A 22,079-nucleotide genomic window follows, 5' to 3' on the forward strand; every position below is an offset into this window, starting at 1 on the left:
GCGCAGACAGGACAGAGACATGCAAATAAAAAAAGATGCCACCAGTGTATTGCGGTGACCTCTTGTTCGTGACATCTGCGTCCGATATGCCACGCAAGGTTTTCGAGGATGCACTCAGCCCATGGGTTCTGGTAAAGGCTGTTGGCAATGGTGATTTCAAATTAAATGCTGACGCCAAAAAACGAATGACCCAGTAAAATTGCGCTGTAAATTCTACCACTTCTCGTCGGACAGCCGCACCGAACCCAATGCCTTGTAATACCGTCGAATTGAGTTGTGAACGTGGTTCAAGCGGGCCTCCGTGCATGAAGGGGGAAGTGTCGGTTCTCCGTGTCTCCTATGGTCTTTCTTGCTAAAACAGATTACAGTTCTCGTTAGCATCCACCTGAGCATCGCCATACGGCTACAAAGGAAAGCAATGCAGTTTGCTCAGCAGCTTTGCAGTTGAAGAAAAATCCTTCGTGGTCCAGGGATCAAGCCCTGGACCAGGGTTCGATTCCCTTTCTCGGGGACGGAGTGGCGGTCGCTTTTCTCAAGCGGTAAATTTTACATAGAGAAGCTATGCTGAGCCATAATTTTCGGTGACAAAGGTTCCAGAAACGCATGCTTCAAATTCATGTTTCAATTGTTTTGATATAGGTCACGTCCCGTGTTCTTGCCCTCCAACAATGTCCAACCTCTTCAAATCATTGATCAATAATCGTTACACGGCGCATTTATACGGTGTTGATGACTTCTTGCTATGTGCACAGTATATGTCACAATACAGTCAACACGGCTCTATATTTAAAGCTTCCAGGATATATCGAGGTTTTTTCTCAATGCGCATATCTTTATTTGCTTGCCAGTCTCGGCGCTTATAAATAAGTGGCAGAATAAATACGCTGTCAAACCAGCAAACATGTCTTTCAATAATGGCTTAATCGCAAAGTGAACCACCTGACCAGCCTCTCTCTACAATGGACCCCAACAATGGCGTAATGAGAAACATGTGTTCTCAGAAGCGCTAGCAAACTACAGTTGCGGGTGCCTTCACATGCACCTTTGCTCCTATATATATATATATATATATATATATATATATATATATATATATATATATATATATCAGTGGCACTTCCACGGACTCAGCAGTGCGTTTTATGGTGCGCCAATCTAGTGTAACAACCCCTGCGCCGCTGACGCTATCTCCAACTGCGCCCTTTGCCTTCCCTGGTCTCTGCGCTTCGTCCGTTGCCGCTGCCAGTTAAGGAGACAGCCGCGCTTGGGGACAATCGGAAAGAAGCTGCCGGCATGCCTCAGACCAAGACCGTCATCAACACGCCCAATGCCCCGAAGGCCATAGGCCCGTACAGGTAAGCGGGATGCCTTACTAGGCCAATGTGTTTTAGGAAGGGCGCATGCGTACGGTTGCAGAGAAAAGTATTGAAGGTTTTTCAAATCTCACAAATCAAGCCGAAAGGAACTTTGTTGCAGGCTGTCCTTGCCCAGGACAGCCTTGGTCAAGAAAAATTTCACTGCGACTACGAAGGTTCAAGAGGATATGTGCGGTTTCAAATTCTACCCATAAGACTGTGCTCACATGCATTTTATTCTAGCTATTTTTTGCTACAGTGCCATGGTGTGCTTATATACGAGGTAATTTATTTTAACGGTTGCAGATTTTTATTTTATAAAATGTGAGAGATAACTCGGTGCGGTAGGTTGAGTTGGAGTATACAGCAAAGTCGACATTGTACCTTATATTGATAAATAAATAAAGGGTCAATTAAGTAAAAGGAAAGAATAAACTTTTTATTTTTGATCTAAGGAGGTAAGGTTATAATGTGAAATTTATGGCCGTCAACATCGAAGGTGAGCTGTTTTTAAATTTTCTTAATCGGCAATGTGTTTCCAAATATCGACGTCGAATACATACATACATACATACATACATACATACATACATACATACATACATACATACATACATACATACATACATACATACATACATACATACATACATACATATTTTCGTTGAGTTAGCTTTCCCGCATTGCATATTTCTAAAATGGTCTCTCGCACATCTTATGCATCAAATGCAAGCGCAGTTATTCGCTGATGTAGAAGAGGTTAACTTGATTTCTTCGGCAATACCACGCCCAGCGACGCCATTTTGTAATTCGTTAATGCGGGAAAGCCAACTCTACAACCGTTCAAATACGTCTTTTTGATGTTCGATATTTCGGACCTGATCGCCCATTAAGAAAATTTAAAAACAGGGATCAGCTTCGATGTTGGCGGGCATGAATTTCGCAATATAACCGTTCTCTCTAAAATTAAAAATAAAATCGAAGGTTATTAATCGTCTACTTATTGATCCATGTCAAGTACATAATGTCCTCCTTGCTGTAAAGTCCGGCTCAACAAACCACACTGGCATATCTCTCACAGAGATTAAAATACAATATCTTCAGGTTAAAAAAACACCTTGTATACAGATGGGCTAACCTATCGCAAAAATTCTTTGAATCTGCTCCATTTTTGATGTTTTCCTCATTCTTCTTTGTGTATATGAGTAGACAGTTTTAGACAGTCGTCGCAACGAATTCTGTCAAAGTCAATGACATTCCGTAAGTTTTCCATGGCCGTATAACTACGGCTATAACCACTGTGTAGTTAAAAACGTTATTCGTTGACAGTCACGCAGTTCGTGTGGGCAACACCGTCTACGTCTCGGGCCAGGTCGGATCACATCCAGGCACGAACAAATTCGACGCTGGCATCGTCGCCCAAACCCGACAGGTAATCGCACCAGGGCAACAGCTTTAGAGCAAACGGACAACGCAGGTGTACTAGCGTACACTCCCATTGGTGTCTCTGCATTTTGTTTCTTAGTGACATTTAGCGGCTTTTTGACATCTTTCCCATGTCACGCAAAGCCTTTATGACGCATTTTTGCGCACACTGCTTTTAAAAGCACAACTTTAATAATAGGCGCCTTGAAAATTTTATTCATTTACTCAAATATTGTTTCTTTTACTACGTTACTACAATAAGCCAGCCACGAGTTCTACGGCGTCATATGGCTTTCATTAGTGGAAGAATTCTTTTGCGTTCCCTCAGCGTTCACATTTCCTCAGTTGCTATCTAACTGCATAGCAGACATTTGCCTAGGAAAGTTGCCAAACATGTGCGCTGCACACATCTGAGTATTACAACTACTTAGTGGACACTTAGGCTTCACTCATACGAGTATGGACTGGCAACTACGGTGGAGGCCAGGGGCACTTGGAGGAATGACTTTCAAACCAATGGCGACGACTGTTAACTGCTGTCAACGGAAACAATAGAACGCACCTACAGATTCAAGTGAAATCGAAAGATATGGCCGACGGCACTTGTGTATTTACCGGGAGATGGTTGGCAGATAATCTGTTTTTAGCATTGGGGAAGCTTGTACAAGAGCGATATCACCAAACGTGCGCTGTAGCAGAAGTGATAATGTTAATACATGATAAAAGTATAGCTCTGAAGTTCTGATTATTCAAGATTATTATAATTTACTAACCTATGACCAGTTAACACGCGCGCATACACCCAGACCCACACGCGTACGACATGTAAAGAAGTGACCCTAAAGCGAGGAATCACCTTCGTGCGATAGAAACGCTGCAGTCACAGAGGGCGAGAGCCAATTAACACAATGTTGGTCCAAATCCATGAATATGCTAAGATAATTTTTTGTTGGCAGCGTGGAAGACAGATTATGCATGTTTATTGAATATCCAAACGTAGAAATCTTACCATTCCTTTCTTTTTGCTGGTCCTCAGTCGACGCCTTCAGAAATAAGAGGACTCTCTCTTCGACTGCAGTTCCATGTCTACATTGTGTACAGGCCGAAGTAAATGAATAATGTGTGTCGATTTATTAAAGGTATTTGAAGAAATACCGCCCAAAAAATGACGATTTTTCTCAGTATCTAAACTTCGAAAACTTCTGTTAGCTCATATGTTATTTCTTTCTTTTACTTTTTTGCCAAAACACAGACCCTCATCAACCTGAGAAACATTCTTCAAGCAGCTGGAATGAGTCTCGACAATGGTAATGCATTTCTAGCCACCTTTTGGTCGTATTAAAAATTAAAGGCTGAGCTAGAGAGACCCAAATATGGAAAAAACTCATATATGGAAGCAGACGCTTTATTTCCGTAAAGACGCACTTATATGAATTTCTAGAAAAGGGTATACGTACGGTACATCATGACCTGTCCACAGCTAAACAGTCTCCGCAGACTTGAAGTACGCCGTTTACTCGCAACCAATAGGCTGTAATAATTTCTACGGCTAAAATAAATTTTTATTTTTTTATTCAAGTTACCCCTAAAGGCCCTCCAGAAGAGGGTATTACATAGGGGGGGGGGGGGGGGGGGGGGATACAATCATAAGTAATCGCGATACATTTCAACAAGTAAGTGTAAAAAAAAAAAAATAAGGCATCACACAAAGAAAAATTGAACACTAACAAAAACAGCAAACATTTACACATTTCCGTCACAGCGAAGAAGCTCTTGGAATTTTTTATTGTCAGTTTCTGTGGCGATGACTGATGGCAAACTATTCCATTCAGTGATAGTACGGGGAATAAATGAATTGGCATAAGACGATGAATGACAGTTTACGCGTTTAACTTTGAAAGAATGATCACGGCGTGGAAAGAGAGCATCAGGTGACTGAAACAAATCACGGCGAAGGGATGGGTGGTGATAAAGCTTATGGAAAAGGGTTAAGCGAGCAAGTTTACGGCGATATGACAAATCTTCCAGTTCGGCACGTTTTTTTAATGCTGAAAGGAATAATTTAAGAATGAGCAATATTATTGTTATTATTATTATTATTATTATTATTATTATTATTATTATTATTATTATTATTATTATTATTATTATTATTATTATTATTATTATTATTATTATTATTATTATTATTATTATTATTATTAAAATATATACGAAAAAGTGACTTGAGGCGAGTGTGAATTATGCTATAGTCCGCGACAATTTTTCTTGCAATGGAGCGAAAGCTATGGAGCCGAAAAAGACCACCTTTTACTACGCTGTGGAATACAGTCCCCGTTTGCAGTTAGACTTCTCTGAAAACAGTGTATATTTTCAATGTCAGTTATATTTCCAACGTAACGGTCAAGCTTCAACGTTAGAAAGCTAAAGAAAAAGGTGGTAGGGTTTTAACGTAGTTAAACGGAGTGGACGTGTGAAAGTGGTGTTTAGCCTGGTTGGCTCATGGTTTTGCTATGCTAAGTCGTCAGCATGTCTGGCGACGATATTAGACTCGGGTTAAGCTCTGATCGAGGTTAAGCTGATCTGATCTGTTCGAGCTGCAGATGGAAGTTGATGAAGATGACGATGTGCAATGCACAGCGCGAGAGTGTGTGGCAGTTTAACACAAGGCGTGATCGGCTGCGGAGAGAGCATATAGTGGTCTCGTGCAGTTGCCAGCGCAGCTGATCTGTTCGCGCAGCCGCGGGTTAGAAACCCAGTCGGGGCAATATTTATTTTAAGAGAATTTTCTGTTGGGCTAGTTGGTACAAAGTACAAAGTACAGTATTTATTTTATTTCTGCGCCCTCGAAATCAGGGACGCCACAGGATTGTTGGTTGGGTTTGACCCCGTGAAGTGCGTACGCACTAAAACAGTTACTTGATTACAAAGAATGTGCTAGACACATCTAGTTACAAGAAGCTTCCATAGATGGTGTCAGCTACACAAGCGACGTCTTACAGCGTTGCTTTGTGCGGCGAATAGAGCAACGCGCCAGGCGGCCAGGCGCACCGTCGTATGGCAAAACTATTTGGCGAAAAGACACAGCTACGGACACTCATCTCCTGTAGCAGGCGCGTAGCTAGAAATTTTTTTCGGGAGGGGCCCGACGCAGTTGTATAGAGCGAAGCCCGAAAAGGGGGGGGGGGGGGGGGGGGAGGATACGTCGCTGTCCTGTAGCCTTCCTTTCATTGCCATGAAAACCTGTCGCCGAGTATCGCTAGTGATAAAAGTTCATCGATCACACGAACTGCAAAAAAAAAAAGAACAGTGTTTCCCCAACTGTTTCCAGTGGAATCAAGTATATCTTGCGACTTAGCATACTTATCATTTGCACATTGTGCAGCCGGAGCCTCAGGAAAACTACTTTTTTTTTCTTCGTTAGTCCGCTATCAAGGCCCAATCATATGAGACATTGTCGAGGGTATTACTGCGGCGTATGCAACATGCCGATCTTTTTACATCCGTCTGTGCAGTTGTGAAGTGCACGATCTACTTGGCTTCTATGGACGACTACAAAGATATGAACAAGGTGTACGCAGAATGTGAGTATGCGCATTACGCTATCTGAGTTGCTGAGTGCCGCGCGGTTTATTAACGCACGCTTTTACAAGGCTATGCGTAGTTGTCCTAGCGGACTGTACAGTCTATAGTACTGTCTGCCGTTGAAGAATAAAATAAACTAAATAGCAGACAGCGGCCATGCTAGCAATTTGTTGAGTGGATTGTAATTCACAGAGCTCTTTTTTTTTTCATTTTTGACACGGGAGAGCAGTTTGACCAAATATGAGCCTGCGACTCATTGCAAAGAACACGAAGTCCAAAAATGTTGCTTCTATTAGAGAGCGCTTGCTTTTTCAGACTAAGGTATAAGTGATGTGGTTAATGGTTTATGGGGGTTTAACGTCCCAAAGCGACTCAGGCTATGAGAGACGCAAGTGATGTGGTTAAGTAACTAAAACTGCAGTATAAGTTATTGCAGAATCTGGCACGATTGTTCACCCCAAATAGATGTTGCCGCAAATTGAAATACAAACAGATATTTAGCAAGCTGGGAATGCTGCTACGGTGCAACACTAGAGGAAGTGGTTCTGATTCGATCAACGCACATACTGCACGCATACCGTATATAGTGTGCCGCCGCACTAATTCTCATTATCGACCTTTTTTTTAACTATGACAACTGGCTTTTACCTCATTCGAATAATGAAAGATTTTCACCTGCCAAGTGGTGAAGCGTAATGCGCTCAAAACGGAAAGGGAGAGAATGATTCAGCTTTAATGCGAGGAAATGAAGAGTGCCCCTGCCTGCTACCCGCAGTACGTAAGGGAAAGGAGCACGAAAAGAGGAAAAGAGTCAATGCGATTGATTATACGGTGAGCATTCGTGGGGTTTCTTGCAGCAGTTTCCTGTTCAGAGAGCAGCTAATAGCTCGGCACACTCGAAGACAACGTGCACCAATGGAATTGTTCATTCATAGCGCCCTCGTTGATCTATTAAGAAGTGGAAGCGCTCGACCAGCTAACATGCACTGCGAGCCAGCTTCAGATTTACCCTTTTGTAAGGCGCCTCGTTGCAGCGAACTTAGCACCGAGGCACTCACCACGTCTTCTGGACGGACGCGTTATCTGCCGGGAACAGGGGCAACTGCTCTCGGGCGCGACATTCAAATGTTGATTTGGCATCAAGCCAATCACATATCATGATCTCACCAATCATTTTAAACTAGAGAGGAGAATTTTCCCCCCTCCAGACAAAAGACTTACTAAAGAACAAGAGGTTACGTGGCGTCGTCTACAGACGAGATCGATACGCACCCCATCACTCCTCGCGCACATTTATCCAGATCTTTACAACCCAAACTGCAAACACTGTGGCCAACGTGCTACCTACGATCACATCCTGTGGGACTGCAAAATAGAGCCACCTCCGGGTGATCTAGTTACAGCTCCTTCTCTCGAGCGGTGGGAGACCGTGCTGGCTAGCTCTGACCCCAGAACGCAAGTCTTGGCGGTGGAGTGGGCTGACAAAGTCGTCGAGGGCTATGTACTCTCGACCACTTAACGCGACCTCTTGCCAAGCTCTTCCCGGCGAATAAAATGTTTTACAATCAAGCCGAGTGCGTTACTCAATGCCGCAGTACTGGAGTGGGAAGCTGCTAACAACGCTGGTGAACAACGCTGGCGTTTGTGAGCTTTGCATGTTATGCTCTAGGCTATAGCAGAAATACCACAAAATCCAGCCTTTTATTAACGGAAACAATCAATTATTATGTAGAAAAAAAAAACCACGCGACAGTGCTGGATTTGTGTGCTTCAATTCTCGATTTAACTCCTTGCGCCGTTTTCCAACTTATCAACTTACTTCTCTGTCTAAAGTCGCGTTGAGCTTCTGAAGATCAAAAAAAAAAATGCGGTGCGGGTTCCGCAGAGCAGCATCGAATTCTCAAGAACTAGATTACATGTGGCGACAAATCATTTGAAACAAAGCATTCGAGCTGTTCTGGCGAAGACTTCCTTCAGAGCGATATACGTAAGCCATTTATGCGGTAGTGGTATACCGTTCGAGAGAAATTCTGGCTTTCATTTTCGTTCAGCGCGCTGTTTAGAACTGTGGCTAGAACATATGCTTACAGTTTTTCAGAAGGACTTCCCGGCAAGGGCTGCGTTCCAAGTAGCAAAACTTCCAGAGGTACGCTTCCGTTTCATTAATACTCTTTTACTCAGTTGTGGCAGAGCTTACCCTTACAAAAATTTCTTTTGAACAGTCTATAGACTGTCCATAGACTCCTGTCTATAAAGCCTATAGACTCTCTATAGGCAAACCATAGATAACAGTCTATATACACTACAAATCCTATAGACAGTCTATATACAGTCTTTAGACAATCTATAGATTTATGACCATTCAATTTTAGTAGACTTTTGTGTATAGAGAGTCTATACACTATGAATAGACAAAAAGAAATATCTACAGGAAGGCAATAGAGTCTACAAGAAATATACAAACTTTCCATAGACCATTTCTGTAAGGGGGGGGGGGGGGGGGGCGCACATTCCGTAAGCTGCGCCAATGCGGACGAGCTGCTGCCGCAGAAACCTGCTCAGGTATCCTTGCATACCATGGAATAATCTCCGTACCTTAAACGATACAAAATTCTATATCGCCGGAAAAGTAAATGAACAACGAAAGAGACATTCAAGTTTTATTGCACGTCAGTTTACTATTGTAGACAAAAAATTACGAGCACTACAAGCGCAATCTACAATGTTTAGCATATATCGATGAAGTAAATCGTTATAGCCATGAAAGCTGCAAGAAATCGAATTTTTAATCAGCTTCCATAGTTCATTTGCTTTTACTGCCGACAGCATCTGTCTCTATAACATGCACACTGTTCTACGGCAGGGCCGTCGTGCATTTGATGCCTGGCGGTGTGAGCCGCGAGGCTTAATTGGCTATTGTGCTTCGTGTAATTTTCATGTAGCAATCCATCCCTAACTGATATCTATAAAATATATGCTTCACTATAACTAACGAGTCGCGTAATTATAACTGACGTTGCATGTTTTTTCCTCCTCCGCTTTTAACAGAACTCCTTGGTTGAAATAGACGCCATCGCGGTGGACCACGCAGCCTGAAACCTGACTCTTCCTGACACGTCTGCTATATTAACATGCAAATGTCTTCGCAATAAAATTCATAAAGCTCTTAGTGTGGCGCATAGCCTTTCACACTTTGTTGACCTCTTCCAGAACAAATAAGCTTTATCTACGCCTAACAAGTCAGTTCACCTTCGTGCAATATAATCAAGTCTGTCCTAGCTCCAAGGCGAGGGGGAGGGCTTGAAATAAGCATACCATTTGAACAGGGAGACGCTCTGATATCCATGAACAGCTACAGGAGACGCCAGAACTAAGCATACGAGCACAATGAATCAGGAGCATTTCCGCGCACTAGCAACTGCAGTATCAAGGCACAAGCGGTGCAGACAAAAAAAAAAGTCACAACTTCTGAGCTGTTGTTATCGTTTTGCAGAAATGAGATATTGTACATGGTGCTCATTGCGTTGAAATGATTTTCAAAAATGTCGCACCATGGAGAGAGAGAGAAAGATCCATTTTATTAAAGAGCGTCGATCAAACCTGAAATAGAAAACAATACGCGTCTCAACGTTGTTGCTGTTGTTGTAGGCCACTTCTGACATGACACACACACACACTCATTAGTAGGGTGCCAAAGAAAATTACTGTAGATCGAGAATTAAAGGGAGGCTTAACGCATGTATGAACAAGATTAAAATAAAAGAGAAAAATTTGGGCGACACTTAAGCTCCACCATTTAGGGTATGACACAATATCATTAATGGGTCTCGGCAGCGGGTCCTCTTGTCCACGCAGACTCTGACAATGTTTCCACATTATATGAAAGGCCATTCGACGTACGAGTGCATATAAAGCCCCGCTTAAAACATGGCTGCACAATAGTGCCTGCGTTGCCAATGGCTACCGTGTCTTACCCGGAACCTTAAAGTCACGGGTTCGATTCCCGACTAATTATTCTAATTTTCTATTCAGCGCAATTAATTCACTCTATTTAATTATATGTCCCGATGACGTTTCAGTCATGTTGCAACCCTGTGATCACCAGTCTTCACGAGTTTTCAAACCCGCCGTTTCACGTGTGACGTAGCCACGCTGTTTTTCCTCACTTTCATGTGCTTCATTATACATTAAACAGCGTTCGAGGGCCAGCGGAACATTGTATATAAAAAATTTCGCACCAAGCTCGGAGGTTGATCTGGAACCGACCCTTTCTGCCACAAGGCTACTGCTAGCCAAACTTAAACAGAGGTTCAATAAGCTCCACAAACGTCGGCAGATGGGAGTGGCATCAATGGACGGTCGACATCTTCATCACCCCACACACAACTCCTCTACCCTCAGAGAACAGCGAGAGATTAAAGCTCATGCGTGCACTGATTCTAAACCTGCAAAGCATAGAAGAAGAAAAAAACTGCCCCCGTTTCTCCGAGCATCCGAGCAATGAAGGGGCAGTGGCAAGCTCCACGCCTGAAGCAACTTCCATGCAGCACAACGATTTAAAGGGCAGCCATGAGCTCTGACAAGAAACGCGAGGCATGTTCCAGGAAACGAGTGCGTTTTCCAGGCCTTTGGACTGACAAATTGGTGCCGCTCCCGAAGACATCCACGAACCTAATCAGGACCGCTCTAAACGACCCGCTTGTGTGGTCGCTGGCACAACCCCATGGCGATGGCGGAAAGAGATGAGAAAGGGAAAAAAAAAAGACCTAAAAGAAGTATCTTGTATTCGATTGTTGCCTTCTCGTGTTTTTTTATGAGAAAACGAAGAAAAGGTAGTTGGCGCGTGTATAAATGATGAGTATTGAACAGCTCCAGCGCACATCCCAAAAACAGCCCGCGAGACATCTGGGCATCGTCTCCGCTGCACTTCCCTCTCTGGACCACGACGCCGACCGTCGCCGATTGAGAAAACTCGTCGGGCTCTATGCTGTCGCTCGGATGCTCTGCGATATGCGCCATTATTAATCTGCTCGTTAATCGAGAAGGCTCGTCTGCGAGTGGCTCCCTCTTTTGAGCACGTATACACACACGCTGCTGTGCGCGCTTTCATGCGTGCGTTTGCGTGCTTATGTGTGTATGTGCGCGCTCGCCCGCCCAGCTATCAGCGTGCGAAGCGAACACCGCTTAAGGCTGTGACCCAATCAGGAGAGCGATCGATTTGTCTTCCAGTGTACGCAAGTCGAAATGAAACGAAGGTAGCCATGGTAGTAGCGGAGCGTGGCGGCAGAGGGCGGGGCAGCTGGTTGACTGCATTTCTGCGTTTGTCCTCGCGACGATACTAACACGCAGATCGCCTCTCTAGAAGGAAGAACGAGGCGGTCTCCGAGATTTCGCGAGGCGATACAGCTGCGCGGGAGACGAGCAAGTGGAGGAGTGGCGTAGCAAGCGCTCCTTTTCGCGCGTGCGCCACATGGTGGTGTGGACACATTCGGAGTTATGTGCAGCATGGCAAAAGCTGAGGGTGTGTGGGAAGCAGCTTTAAATGCATCGTCGTGTGGGCCGTGTGCGCACTACTTGACTCAGGACAGTCAGCAGACTAGTGCGAGCACGAGTGTTGTCTCATTTGGTGGCGCTGGCGTTGCGCCATGATCATCATCAGCGTGATGATGCTCTTAGTCTGGCATATAGTGCACTAGTTGGCCGTCTTCTTCTCTGCCCATATCTTTGCGCGCATTGCGCTAATAACCGATTACCAACTAGCCCAGACCCATATTCTACTTAAATATGAGCTGGAGATAGGAGGAAGTTAGAGTCGCATCGCTGAGTCAGACTTTTCGTACTTTGTTTCTGTTTGCTAAGCTAAAACCATCGCAGTATGCATTCGTCTCTCTCAGGTAACCATTCATTTCAGGTACCGCTGTATTACGGCCCAACTCGCATCACTAGAACTGTTATATTAGGCAACTTCGGGTTTTCTCCTAGTTATAGTATTTATGGGCAACTGTGAATAGAATTTACCGATGTAAAAATTTTTATCAATGCACCGTGAAAAGGACCCAATTCCCAACAGAGTTAGTTTTTTTGAACAACTGCGCTGCGACAACCATTAGTCACTGAAATGACCAAGAGTTACCCCCTCAGAGACTATTTACAATGGGACGTCAGCCAGCACTATAAGTAGTGCAGTTGCCCCCATTTTACACGATTTTGGATGTAAGTGCAAAATATTTTCTTAATATTAAGGGGCAAATAGAGGTCAGAAAGTTTAAATATCCTAAAATAGGGATGAGCGCAGATGAAACGCCTGTTTTTTTTCCCTGTGGCGCAGAAGCCCGCCATACCGTTAGAAAAATATAGTGTGTGTCTGTATTCGCGTATATTCTGCGTGTGTGTTCGTGCGTATGTGTGTTCGCGCCTCACTTCGCATCTATCCACTGGCACCTAGAGTGCGCTAGAGTTAGCCTCGTTATGCCCGTGGCAGGCTATAAAGAGCCTGTTGCTTTACTGCTTGTGAGTTCACTATAATCAAACGATCACTTAGAACCTGAACACTCAATAAAACGCCTGGAAGGTTGTAGTTGGCCGCGGGCGCTTTTCTTAAGTGTCCCTAAGAATGCTTCTTTCTGGGGAGTGCAAAGCTAAAAAGAGTCAATGGCCTCGCATCTCGAGTCGTTTGACGCGCATGTAGTCGACCGCCTTTTTTTTTTTTTCAACGCTTCTCCACGGGCGTGCAAACTCGCAAGCAACCGCTGCAGGTGCGCCCCTGATTCGCGACACTGCAGGGCAGAGGCCAATGGACCTGGGATAAAAAGGTCGGAGGCACACCGCCACGTTTTTCCTCGCGTGCACTGCATGCAACTCGGCGGACATAGGTGGGCGCATATCGAGACCCCGCTCCAAAAACGAGACGCCGCTCGTTGTCGTCGCTGCAGATTGGTCGAAAGGTTAGAAAAGAGCGCGCGCGGGAGGGCACGGTGTCGGAAGCCGCAGGAACGGGCCCGAAGAAACGACACGCCCTGGTCTTGATAAGTAATCATTTTAATGACCCCCGATGCTAGATTACCGAAGGCCTCGTAATCAAAGGAGCAGCAAGGGCTCGCTCGTTCCGTTCGAGTCTCTCCCTATGCGGCAGAGGGAACCTGTTCCACTCCTGACGTCGTCATTAATAGAGAGCGATGAGGGGCCTTCGCGGAGCTGTTGGGGGACTGGGCTTCCTTCCAGCGCCGATGCATGCGGGCCCGGTGAGGCGTGGACGCAACCGTAATCGTCGCCTTCCCCGGTAATGCCGGTGATTTCGAGTTCCTTTTCCGCAAAACGGGCTCCCTTGATCGACCTCTCCTCCTTCCATCGCCCTCCATGGCACGTGCGCCCATTTCCTACGCTGGGAGCCGCGGCGTACGGACAGAAAGAAGCGCACGCATTTCCTTTCTTGAGAAGCGCTGGCCGCCGCGAGCACGACTTCGATGTTATGTCGGTATATAGACGCTGTCGCCGATGACGAGAACGTGGTTATACAGATGTTGACGGGCAGGAGAGCTTGTCTGCAGTTGTGGGAAGGGAGTGGCCTCGAGCACGTTGACAGCATACAACTAAATAGAAGCACCACAGGTGGCTGAAAGGCGGCTCATTTCGAGACTGATGATCACAAATGTTTTAAAGTATATATCCTTCTTTCCTATAGTCCTACTGCATCTAGGAATCCACGATTGGTGTGCCGCAAGATGGAGACGTATTAATAGTTTCTTCTTACAATCAATTATGCGAAGGAAAAAGGAATGTGTTCAAACGCATACTTGTCAACTTAAATGGACGACTTTTCCTTTTGCACCTTGGTCAAGGCACCTCGAGTTAACTGCATCGTCTCAGGCGTTGCATAGCATGCCAGAGCTCTCGCTGTCCTGGTTAGTCTGAATACTTGAAACGGTATGCTCAACGGCTCAAATAAACCAAAGTTCCATTTTCGCACAAGGCCACTGATCTCGCATCAAATAATTATGATGAACATCACGAAGGAGCTAGATTTTCTCGCTGTTATAGCCGCACGCCTTCCGCTTAGGATAGGAGAACCTCTCAGTGATAAGCTGGAAGCCTCAATCTTCTATCTTATCTGTTCTGGTTGAGTTGTTCAGCCGCGTCGCGATAGTAACGCGAACCGCATGCAGCTAATCGCTGTGGTTGGGACCACCGGCTCGTACTTCCAAGAAATCAAAACCTCTTGCACGCATATGCTGTCTCTTCGTGACTTTGCTGCAGAGTCCAATGTTCCTCATCCGAATCCCTTGTCATTTATATTCTTGGCATCACGACAGAGAAATCATTCCGAAATGATCCGCAGACGGCATGGCGACCATAAATCAATAGCGGCCATCACTCACGACCTCTGTCTGTCCTTGAAGAAGCGCAGCCGACCAGACGACGGCGCGCTCATGACTCAGGGGTGCGAACCGCTGTGGCCGTGGACTCGCGTAGCGCCAATTAAAAGATCAAACCCGGACGCGCGGCGGACATGAAAGAGACGAAGCCGCCGACGCCGTTCGACCCGCGAAGGAATTCAAATGCCGGCCCCAAACACAATGAGCTTCGATGACCGCGTAAGCAGGAAAAAAAAAACAAAAACAGACGGGTGGAGGAAAATAAGAAGAAATAAAGCAACGAATGATAAGGGGGACGCAGAGAGCGAAGCCACGTTTGTTTCTAATGGAAACGGCCACTTTCCCACAGCACCGGCCGCAATGATAGCGGAGCACGCGATTCGACCATCGCTGAAGCATATATGCCTGCATCTGCACACGACACGCTGGGACCCCGCAGCACGTGCGCCTCCGCAGTCCAGGAACGGCCGTTTGGCACGTCAGTTATAAATGTATGCGCCGACCGCGGACTCGTCTCGTTCGAGAGAAGGACCCGCGGCGGCCCAAACTCCCGATAAGAACCAGTGTCGAAGACGGACTCCCCCCCCTCGCTGGCCGGCCTTCTAACCAACCGAGCTGTCGGAAATCCTCATCACGACGCCGCACGCATGCACCGCGTGAAGTCGTGTGACCGCGCCGCCCGCGTGGTTTGACGGGCAGCCACACGTGACGACTTCAGGCACGAAACCCGAGCCCTGCGATCGCATTCTGCGCGAAGGGTTAGAGCGTGCGGAGGCAGACGCGCATGATTCGAGCATTAGCCTTAATTGCGCGTTTCGGAAGTGTCCTAAACACAGGGTGGTTCCAGGGGAGAAGTAGTAATGTACGTTCTTTCAGATGAGCCGGCCTCGACCTTGTAGGGGTTCCATGTTAAAAATTCGCCTGACGTCGTTTCGGGTTTTGCTCATTATTGACGCTGCCATAGCGGCTCTATCCGCTTGTATAAAGGAGCAGCTTCGGAGATCTCTTTTATATAGGAACCACGAACTCAACGACCCTAAGTAAGAACCCTTTCCTTCGAAGACCTTTTCACATTCCACTGAGATCGTGCAGATTCAAAAGTGTATGTCCTTTACTTCTTTATGTATTATTTACTCAGTACATATATTTCCGTCTGTATGAACAAAATATGAATGATTTTATTGTATCATTGAGATATATATAAATAATAAGAATGAGCCCTAATAAAAATGGCCTATATACGCTTTTCATGGACTCTATAGATATCCCTTAGGCTTTAGCTTTTGTCTATATGCAGTTTATAGACCATTTCTAGACTAAAGTCTATGACCGCCTTAATTTCTTTTTGTTTATTGAGGGTCTGTAGACTATCTATAGACTAAAGTCTATAACCACCTTTATTTCCTTTTGTGTATAGACGGTCTATAGACTGTCTGTAGAATGAAGACTAACAGCCTTAATTTCTTTCGCCTATATAGATAGTCTATAGACTATCTGTATAGCACTTTATAACAATCCCAATTTCTTTTTGTCTTTAAGCAATCTGTACACTGCCTTTCGACTAAGTCCAGAACGATGTCTTTCTGTTTGCACTGCATGCCGAGGTAAACTACAGCGAGTTACAGCAACTATGGCTACTGTCCAGCGTGCTTAACTCAGCAAACTTTTCATCAGCGATTCCACAATTCTCTTTAAAACGTCCTTAAAATAAAGGGGGAAGGACGAGTGTTAGAATTCATGGGTGTGTCCATCTTTCAGAAACACCGTTAGAAGTGTCTCAAAGAGCATGGTCCTCTGAGTGATTAACACCTCACATTTATCATACCTTTGCAGTTTGCATTCACGTGAAAAAGTGCTGCGACCAACAATCACAAAGCCAGTATTCTTTTCGTTCCTCCCCATATACCTGCTGCTTCTATGAGACGCTGATGTCTTCTATACCAGTTTTTTAAACACAAATGCACAAACACACACAAAAAAGAATATATGCTTTGCAAGTTTTTAATTATTATTCAAGAAGTGTGCCATGTACTGGTCGGTGGGAGACGGGGCGCGTATGGACAAAGCAAAAAGGTTTCGGTTTTGTTTTCGCGAAAACAATACGGTTTCTAAAGCTCTAGTGAAGAATTAAATTTTACAAATCAATTGTCCTCTGTGGTCTTGGATACCAGATAAAGCTACACACGGCAAGAGTGTGGAAGGGAAAGATACGCCTATACGACCAATAAAACCGTTAAATGTGTCTGTTGTTTCACTTTTTAACCATTTTACCGTGAGACGGCGGAAAATCATTCGGGCTGCATACAACCAATACAAACAACTATGTGCACGGATGTGTTGGTGCCGTGGGCGTGTTCTTTCGTGGATTATGTTTTCAACGAAATCCAGCATAATCGTCCGCTCGCGGTAAGTCTACACGATTATGTTTTATTCATTTGTTCTCCTAAACCATTTTAAGCAGAGCTGTGTGTGCAGAAGAGATTATCTGCGCAGCGACAAACTTGCTATCCTCCCTTGTAAGCGGCGTTATAAGCAGCGGAAACCATCGGGCTCACGATTAATCCCGCGTTATGTCGGTGCCGCTATGTTTTTCCCAACAGGCGGAAAGGCAATCGGTTCGAAACCCGCAATAGTAAGCCGCTCCTCGAGGGCTGTCTACTGGCTTTTTCGTGTTGCAATTAAGGTAGATGCGCGGCCAGTAATACCCCTGTCACACGGGACGTTGAATGTCATTCGCAGCGAATGACATTACGTTTGAATGGCGTTTTTTTTCGCTGCTACACGGGCACAGTCAATGACATTCACAGCTAACGACATTCACCCATTGAATGAGTTTCCCGAACGCAAGCGCGACCTGTGTAATCTCGACGACAGCGGCTTGGCGAAAAATTACAAAACTGATTAGTGAGAACAAAACGTATTCAAAGAAAACTTTATTTTAATTGCTGCAATGAACTTTTGAATCATTTTTTGATGTAAAATAAGGTATTTGAAGCGATTTGCGCAACTACACTCTTGTTCCCAGTCGCCGCCAGTTACTGTAGAGACGGCCGCGTTTGTTTACAAACCGTCCTCCATCTTGCCTGAGTAGCTTGGTCGTCACTCCATTTGCCTTCAGTGCTCGCAATGGAAAACAACTCTGCAGCTTCGCCAGCCCAGCAGAAGGCGTGTGAACAAGCAATGTTCGCTTGCACTGTTGCTCATCAGCGACTGTCAAGAATTCGGCACCAATTTAGCGGGAGGAAGTGCGGGCGGCATGTACGGGAGGGATCGTGAGCGGCTTTGAGCCTGTCTTGCTTTGGATATTTCAGTGGATTGCTTGTTGACTATTGCTGCCGCAAGGCGTTGCAAAAAATTTTTAAAGAGTCTATTAATGTGTAACAGTGCGATACTAGCAATAAACATAAAATATGTGTATGAAAAACATGATTTGTAACGTTCTGCTGTCATAGCAGTTAGCCGATGGACATCGCCATCATTTGCAAATGCCGTTCTGTGTACCCGTGTAGAACGGGAACGCCAGCAGGCAATGACATTCGTAGTGAATGTCATTCGCTGCGAATGACATTCAACGTCCTGTGTGACAGGGGTATAATATTGCTTATCCCGTGAATGACCGCCGAAACGAAACTATGGGTTAGTCAGCGCCGTGTGAGTTCGATTTACTTGGCACCTCCGGAAACGCACACTCACGTTCTGAGGTAGATTACATTTACTCTTTTGATCTTTGGGTTATCGCCTGTCCGGACCAGGGAGTGGTGTTCACTGAGAGGTGTGCGTTGCTTGTTACGTGTAGACGACGCGCTTGGCGCGCGCTGTGGACGGCGACGTTTGACCAAAGATGTTTCATCAAAGACTGGATTACGCGACGTTTGTCAAAGTTGCTGTCAAGCGACGCAGGAGGGGTGCTAATAGTGTGATGGCTGCCGCAGTGGCTCAGCGGTTATGGCGCTCACCTGCTGACCCGAAAGACGCGGGTTCGATCCCGGCCGTGGCGCTAGCATTTCGATGGGGGCGAAATTCTAGAGGCCCGTGTACTGTGCGATGCCAGTGCACGCTAAATAATCCCAGGTCGTGGAAACTTCCGGAGCCCTTCTCTACGGCGTCCCTCATAGCCTGAGTCACTTTGGGACGTTAAACCCCCATAAACCAAACCAATTGCATCTAATTGTCTGTAATTGTTCATCAGTTTGCTATTAATGAGCTTCTTTGATTTTATGCCTTTTCCTTGAAGAAGAGTAAATCTTCACTTGGTAGTGTGCCCCTAGTGCATCTTACCTCCCTCCCTAACCCGTGTAAAATAAGGTCTCACAATGCAGCGAACGCATATGTTTCCAGTGTTCAGCCATCTAGCTCGAATCCAAGTAATGCTTATGCGCCAACATCCGATGTACACCGGGTTAATCCTGCCCCCTCCCCCCCCCCCCCCCCCCCCCCTCGCGCGTATCGCCTTTTAACACTGCGATCATGCTACACGCGTCCCGTCCAGCTGAATTCCCTTGGCGAACAACCCCTTTCTGGAGCAGCGGCGCGGAAGGGCACACAGTCGCCGCAGGCGCTGCAAAGCGGCCCTAACGACTGCGGGGCGACGTCGGAAATCGACACTGACACACACGGAGGGGTCGGCCGCGCAATGAGCGCAGCTTCGTAGGTGGCAGCTAACAAATGGACGCCGCGAATGCACAGCCAGCAAACATGGGTCCGCCGCAGTGCGCTTGCTTGCACCGCCATCACCACCAGTGGCGCTGCTGCGGTCGCCTATCGGACTGTCTCGCTACTGCAGCAGAAGCGGCGGCCAGCAGCGCGGGAGGCAAGATAAGAAAATGCGCCACTTGCAGGCAGTTCGAAAAACGGTCCGCCATCCATCAAACCATTGGGCCGCCGAATCGCACTGCATGGCTCGCCGCGGACAGTGCCTGTGTGTTCGGTTTGGGGGTCGTCGCATTCCGCGCCGCAGCCGCCGCGCCAAACCGGCAATTACGCGGCGATTTCGAAGAGCGAGCAACAGAATTCGTCTCGGACGACCGACGCGACGCCGCCGCCGAGTGCTGGCGCGTTCCCGCTAAAAGTTAGCGCGCGCGCGCTGAACCCAGCTTTGCCCCAGCAGCTCGCTCTCTTTTCTTCTTTTTGGCGGGCGCGCGAAACAGCTGCTGCAGAGTCGTCGCGGCAGTGGTGACTCGGAGAAACAGAACGAATTAGAAGGCAGAGAAAAAGAAGGAAAGGGGCGGGGCCAAGCAGTGCCGCGGCGCGATCCATGGGACATACAGGCGGGCGGCAACAGGCGGTCGTTTGCGAAATTACCGAATCGTATCGGCTGACGGCGGCAGCAGGTCGAGGCGAGGCGCGCCACACCCTGGTGCCGGTGTCTTCGTCGTCGTTGTCCCGTGCTTGCAGCGTCGGCACGCATTTCTGCTGGGTGGCCCGTGTTGCACTGCGTTGTTGGGAGACGGCGGTGTGCTCTAATATGCGTCTAAAAGTAACTCTGATCACTACTGTTGCAGCAGCCGCTTCTGGGGGTTCACACGTTCGCATGGGCGATTATCGTGAGAAACAGATCAGGTTGAGGAATGCAGAGCTGTCTTGCAGGAAGATTGCCTATGAGCGAATATGTTCGCATCTGTTATCGGCTAAGGCTGCCCGGCCTTTCGTGTTTAGTTGGGTCGGGTACCTTCGGCGGGGTTCTCCACGAGTGAGGAATACAATCGGCTCTGGCTTCGTGGTTTGCGCGCTGTATAAGCTTGTGTGTGCACCAGAGCAAGAAAAGGAGTTTGGAAAGCAAGCGGCAACTTTCTTGAATATTGAACATGTTCTTGAGTAGAAACAAAGCAGGAAATTCGGAGATTTTTCTCACGACCGGGAATTTGACGTTCAAAAAGAACAAATCCAGCTTTCCCTTGGGCATCGCTTTTAATTGCGAGGTAACTTTGGGATACTGTAAGATACTGTTATAAACATAATAATAGGAATAATTTGACCTCCCAATACGAAGCATGACCTTCATTTTAACCTTTGTCCTGCGCTCGTACCTAGTTGCTAAGACTGCCGTGCCAGTAGAGTGCTTTTTTTTTTTGACAATAAACTACAGAAATCTGTACAAGTGCCGAGGAGGGAAAAGTTTCATTCATAAAGAACTGGCGTTCATAAACAAAAATGCTAATATTTGATTTGACGTCCTTCCGAACGGCCACCTTTGGCTGACACGGAGACCGTCCTTGATAGATATATCTGCGCCACTCGATGGAGCATGTGGCCTGAATTTCATCGTCACTCTACTGATTTCTGAATATCTTCCTGAGCAAAAAATGTTATACGCACTAGACATCAGAAAATAGCCACCCAAATGTACTGTATGGGCCCTTCTTCTGAACGGCTATCTCAAGAGGTCCGTGTGTTATGAATGGAGAAGTCCGCGCTGGAATCCTGGTCGCGGGGCTGTGCATGGTATACATAATGCAGCCCCAGAGGTATACAGTTCTGAACTTCGAAGATTTTTCTTTCCATATCTGTATATCGTCGCAGCTGGCCGCTACAGTCGGCCGATGTGGTCACGTGCCCGGCAGGGAGTTTCCAGGTGCTCCATAAACACTGAGGAAGGTCTTCACCCTACCGTGACTGCTTGTCGCAGTTCATGACCAGACCCTCTGTCCCCGTCCTGGTACAGAACATGTTGCAGGGCCGTCAGGCCCCAGTGGTGATGAGCACTGGCATGCAATCAGTGTTGCCTTCAGTTTCTTCGTTGTAAAAAAAAAAAAAACGTCCATAAAGGTGGCACGCACAGCTATGCTGTCGACAGCCATAGCAGTAAGTCGCGGGCAAACATAATCATCAACGTTTTAAAGCGGTATATGTATGTTGGTGCTTCTACGAGTGTACTGCGCTTCGCAAAACTACTGTGGTCCCGAACTACTCACTTCCACCGTTGCGTTTCCTTCATGCGTCTTGCCACTGCCAGTTCGCGAACGGGCACTGCGCGCCTGCATCGCCTTTCTACACGCCACTGCAACTGCAAGGTTCTGCGACTCTCATCAGATTGCGGTTATCTGGCAATGGAAGTAAGATCGCGGACAATTTCATCTCAGAGACTCGTCGCAGTGGCTCATCCCTTACAAAAATGGTCTGTAGATAGTCTATAGGCTTATTATACTCTTTTGCCTTCTTATAGGTATTTCTTTTCGTCTATTCATAGTCTATTAACAGTCTATAGACAAAAGTATAGTAAAAGTGCATGGCCATAAATCTATCGATTATCTATAGACTGTCTATAGGATATGTGTTGTCTATAGATTGCTCGAGGGTTTTCTACAGAGCCTAGAGACTTTATAGACAGAAGTCTATGGACAGT

General features: G+C 46.3%; 1 protein-coding gene across 1 annotated transcript; it reads left to right on the top strand.

The window, feature by feature from the left end:
- Nucleotides 1–1,198: 1,198 nt before the first annotated feature.
- Nucleotides 1,199–9,534, top strand: LOC144106288 (rutC family protein jhp_0879-like). Its single transcript, XM_077639057.1, has 6 exons — nucleotides 1,199–1,355; nucleotides 2,685–2,787; nucleotides 4,033–4,087; nucleotides 6,296–6,364; nucleotides 8,456–8,511; nucleotides 9,414–9,534. The coding sequence occupies exons 1-6, from the start codon at nucleotides 1,294–1,296 to the stop codon at nucleotides 9,459–9,461; spliced, it is 393 nt and encodes a 130-aa protein (XP_077495183.1). The 5' UTR covers nucleotides 1,199–1,293; the 3' UTR covers nucleotides 9,462–9,534.
- Nucleotides 9,535–22,079: the final 12,545 nt, after the last annotated feature.

Source organism: Amblyomma americanum, chromosome 10 (genome assembly GCF_052857255.1).
Source record: "Amblyomma americanum isolate KBUSLIRL-KWMA chromosome 10, ASM5285725v1, whole genome shotgun sequence".
In the NCBI taxonomy this organism is placed as follows: domain Eukaryota; kingdom Metazoa; phylum Arthropoda; class Arachnida; order Ixodida; family Ixodidae; genus Amblyomma; species Amblyomma americanum.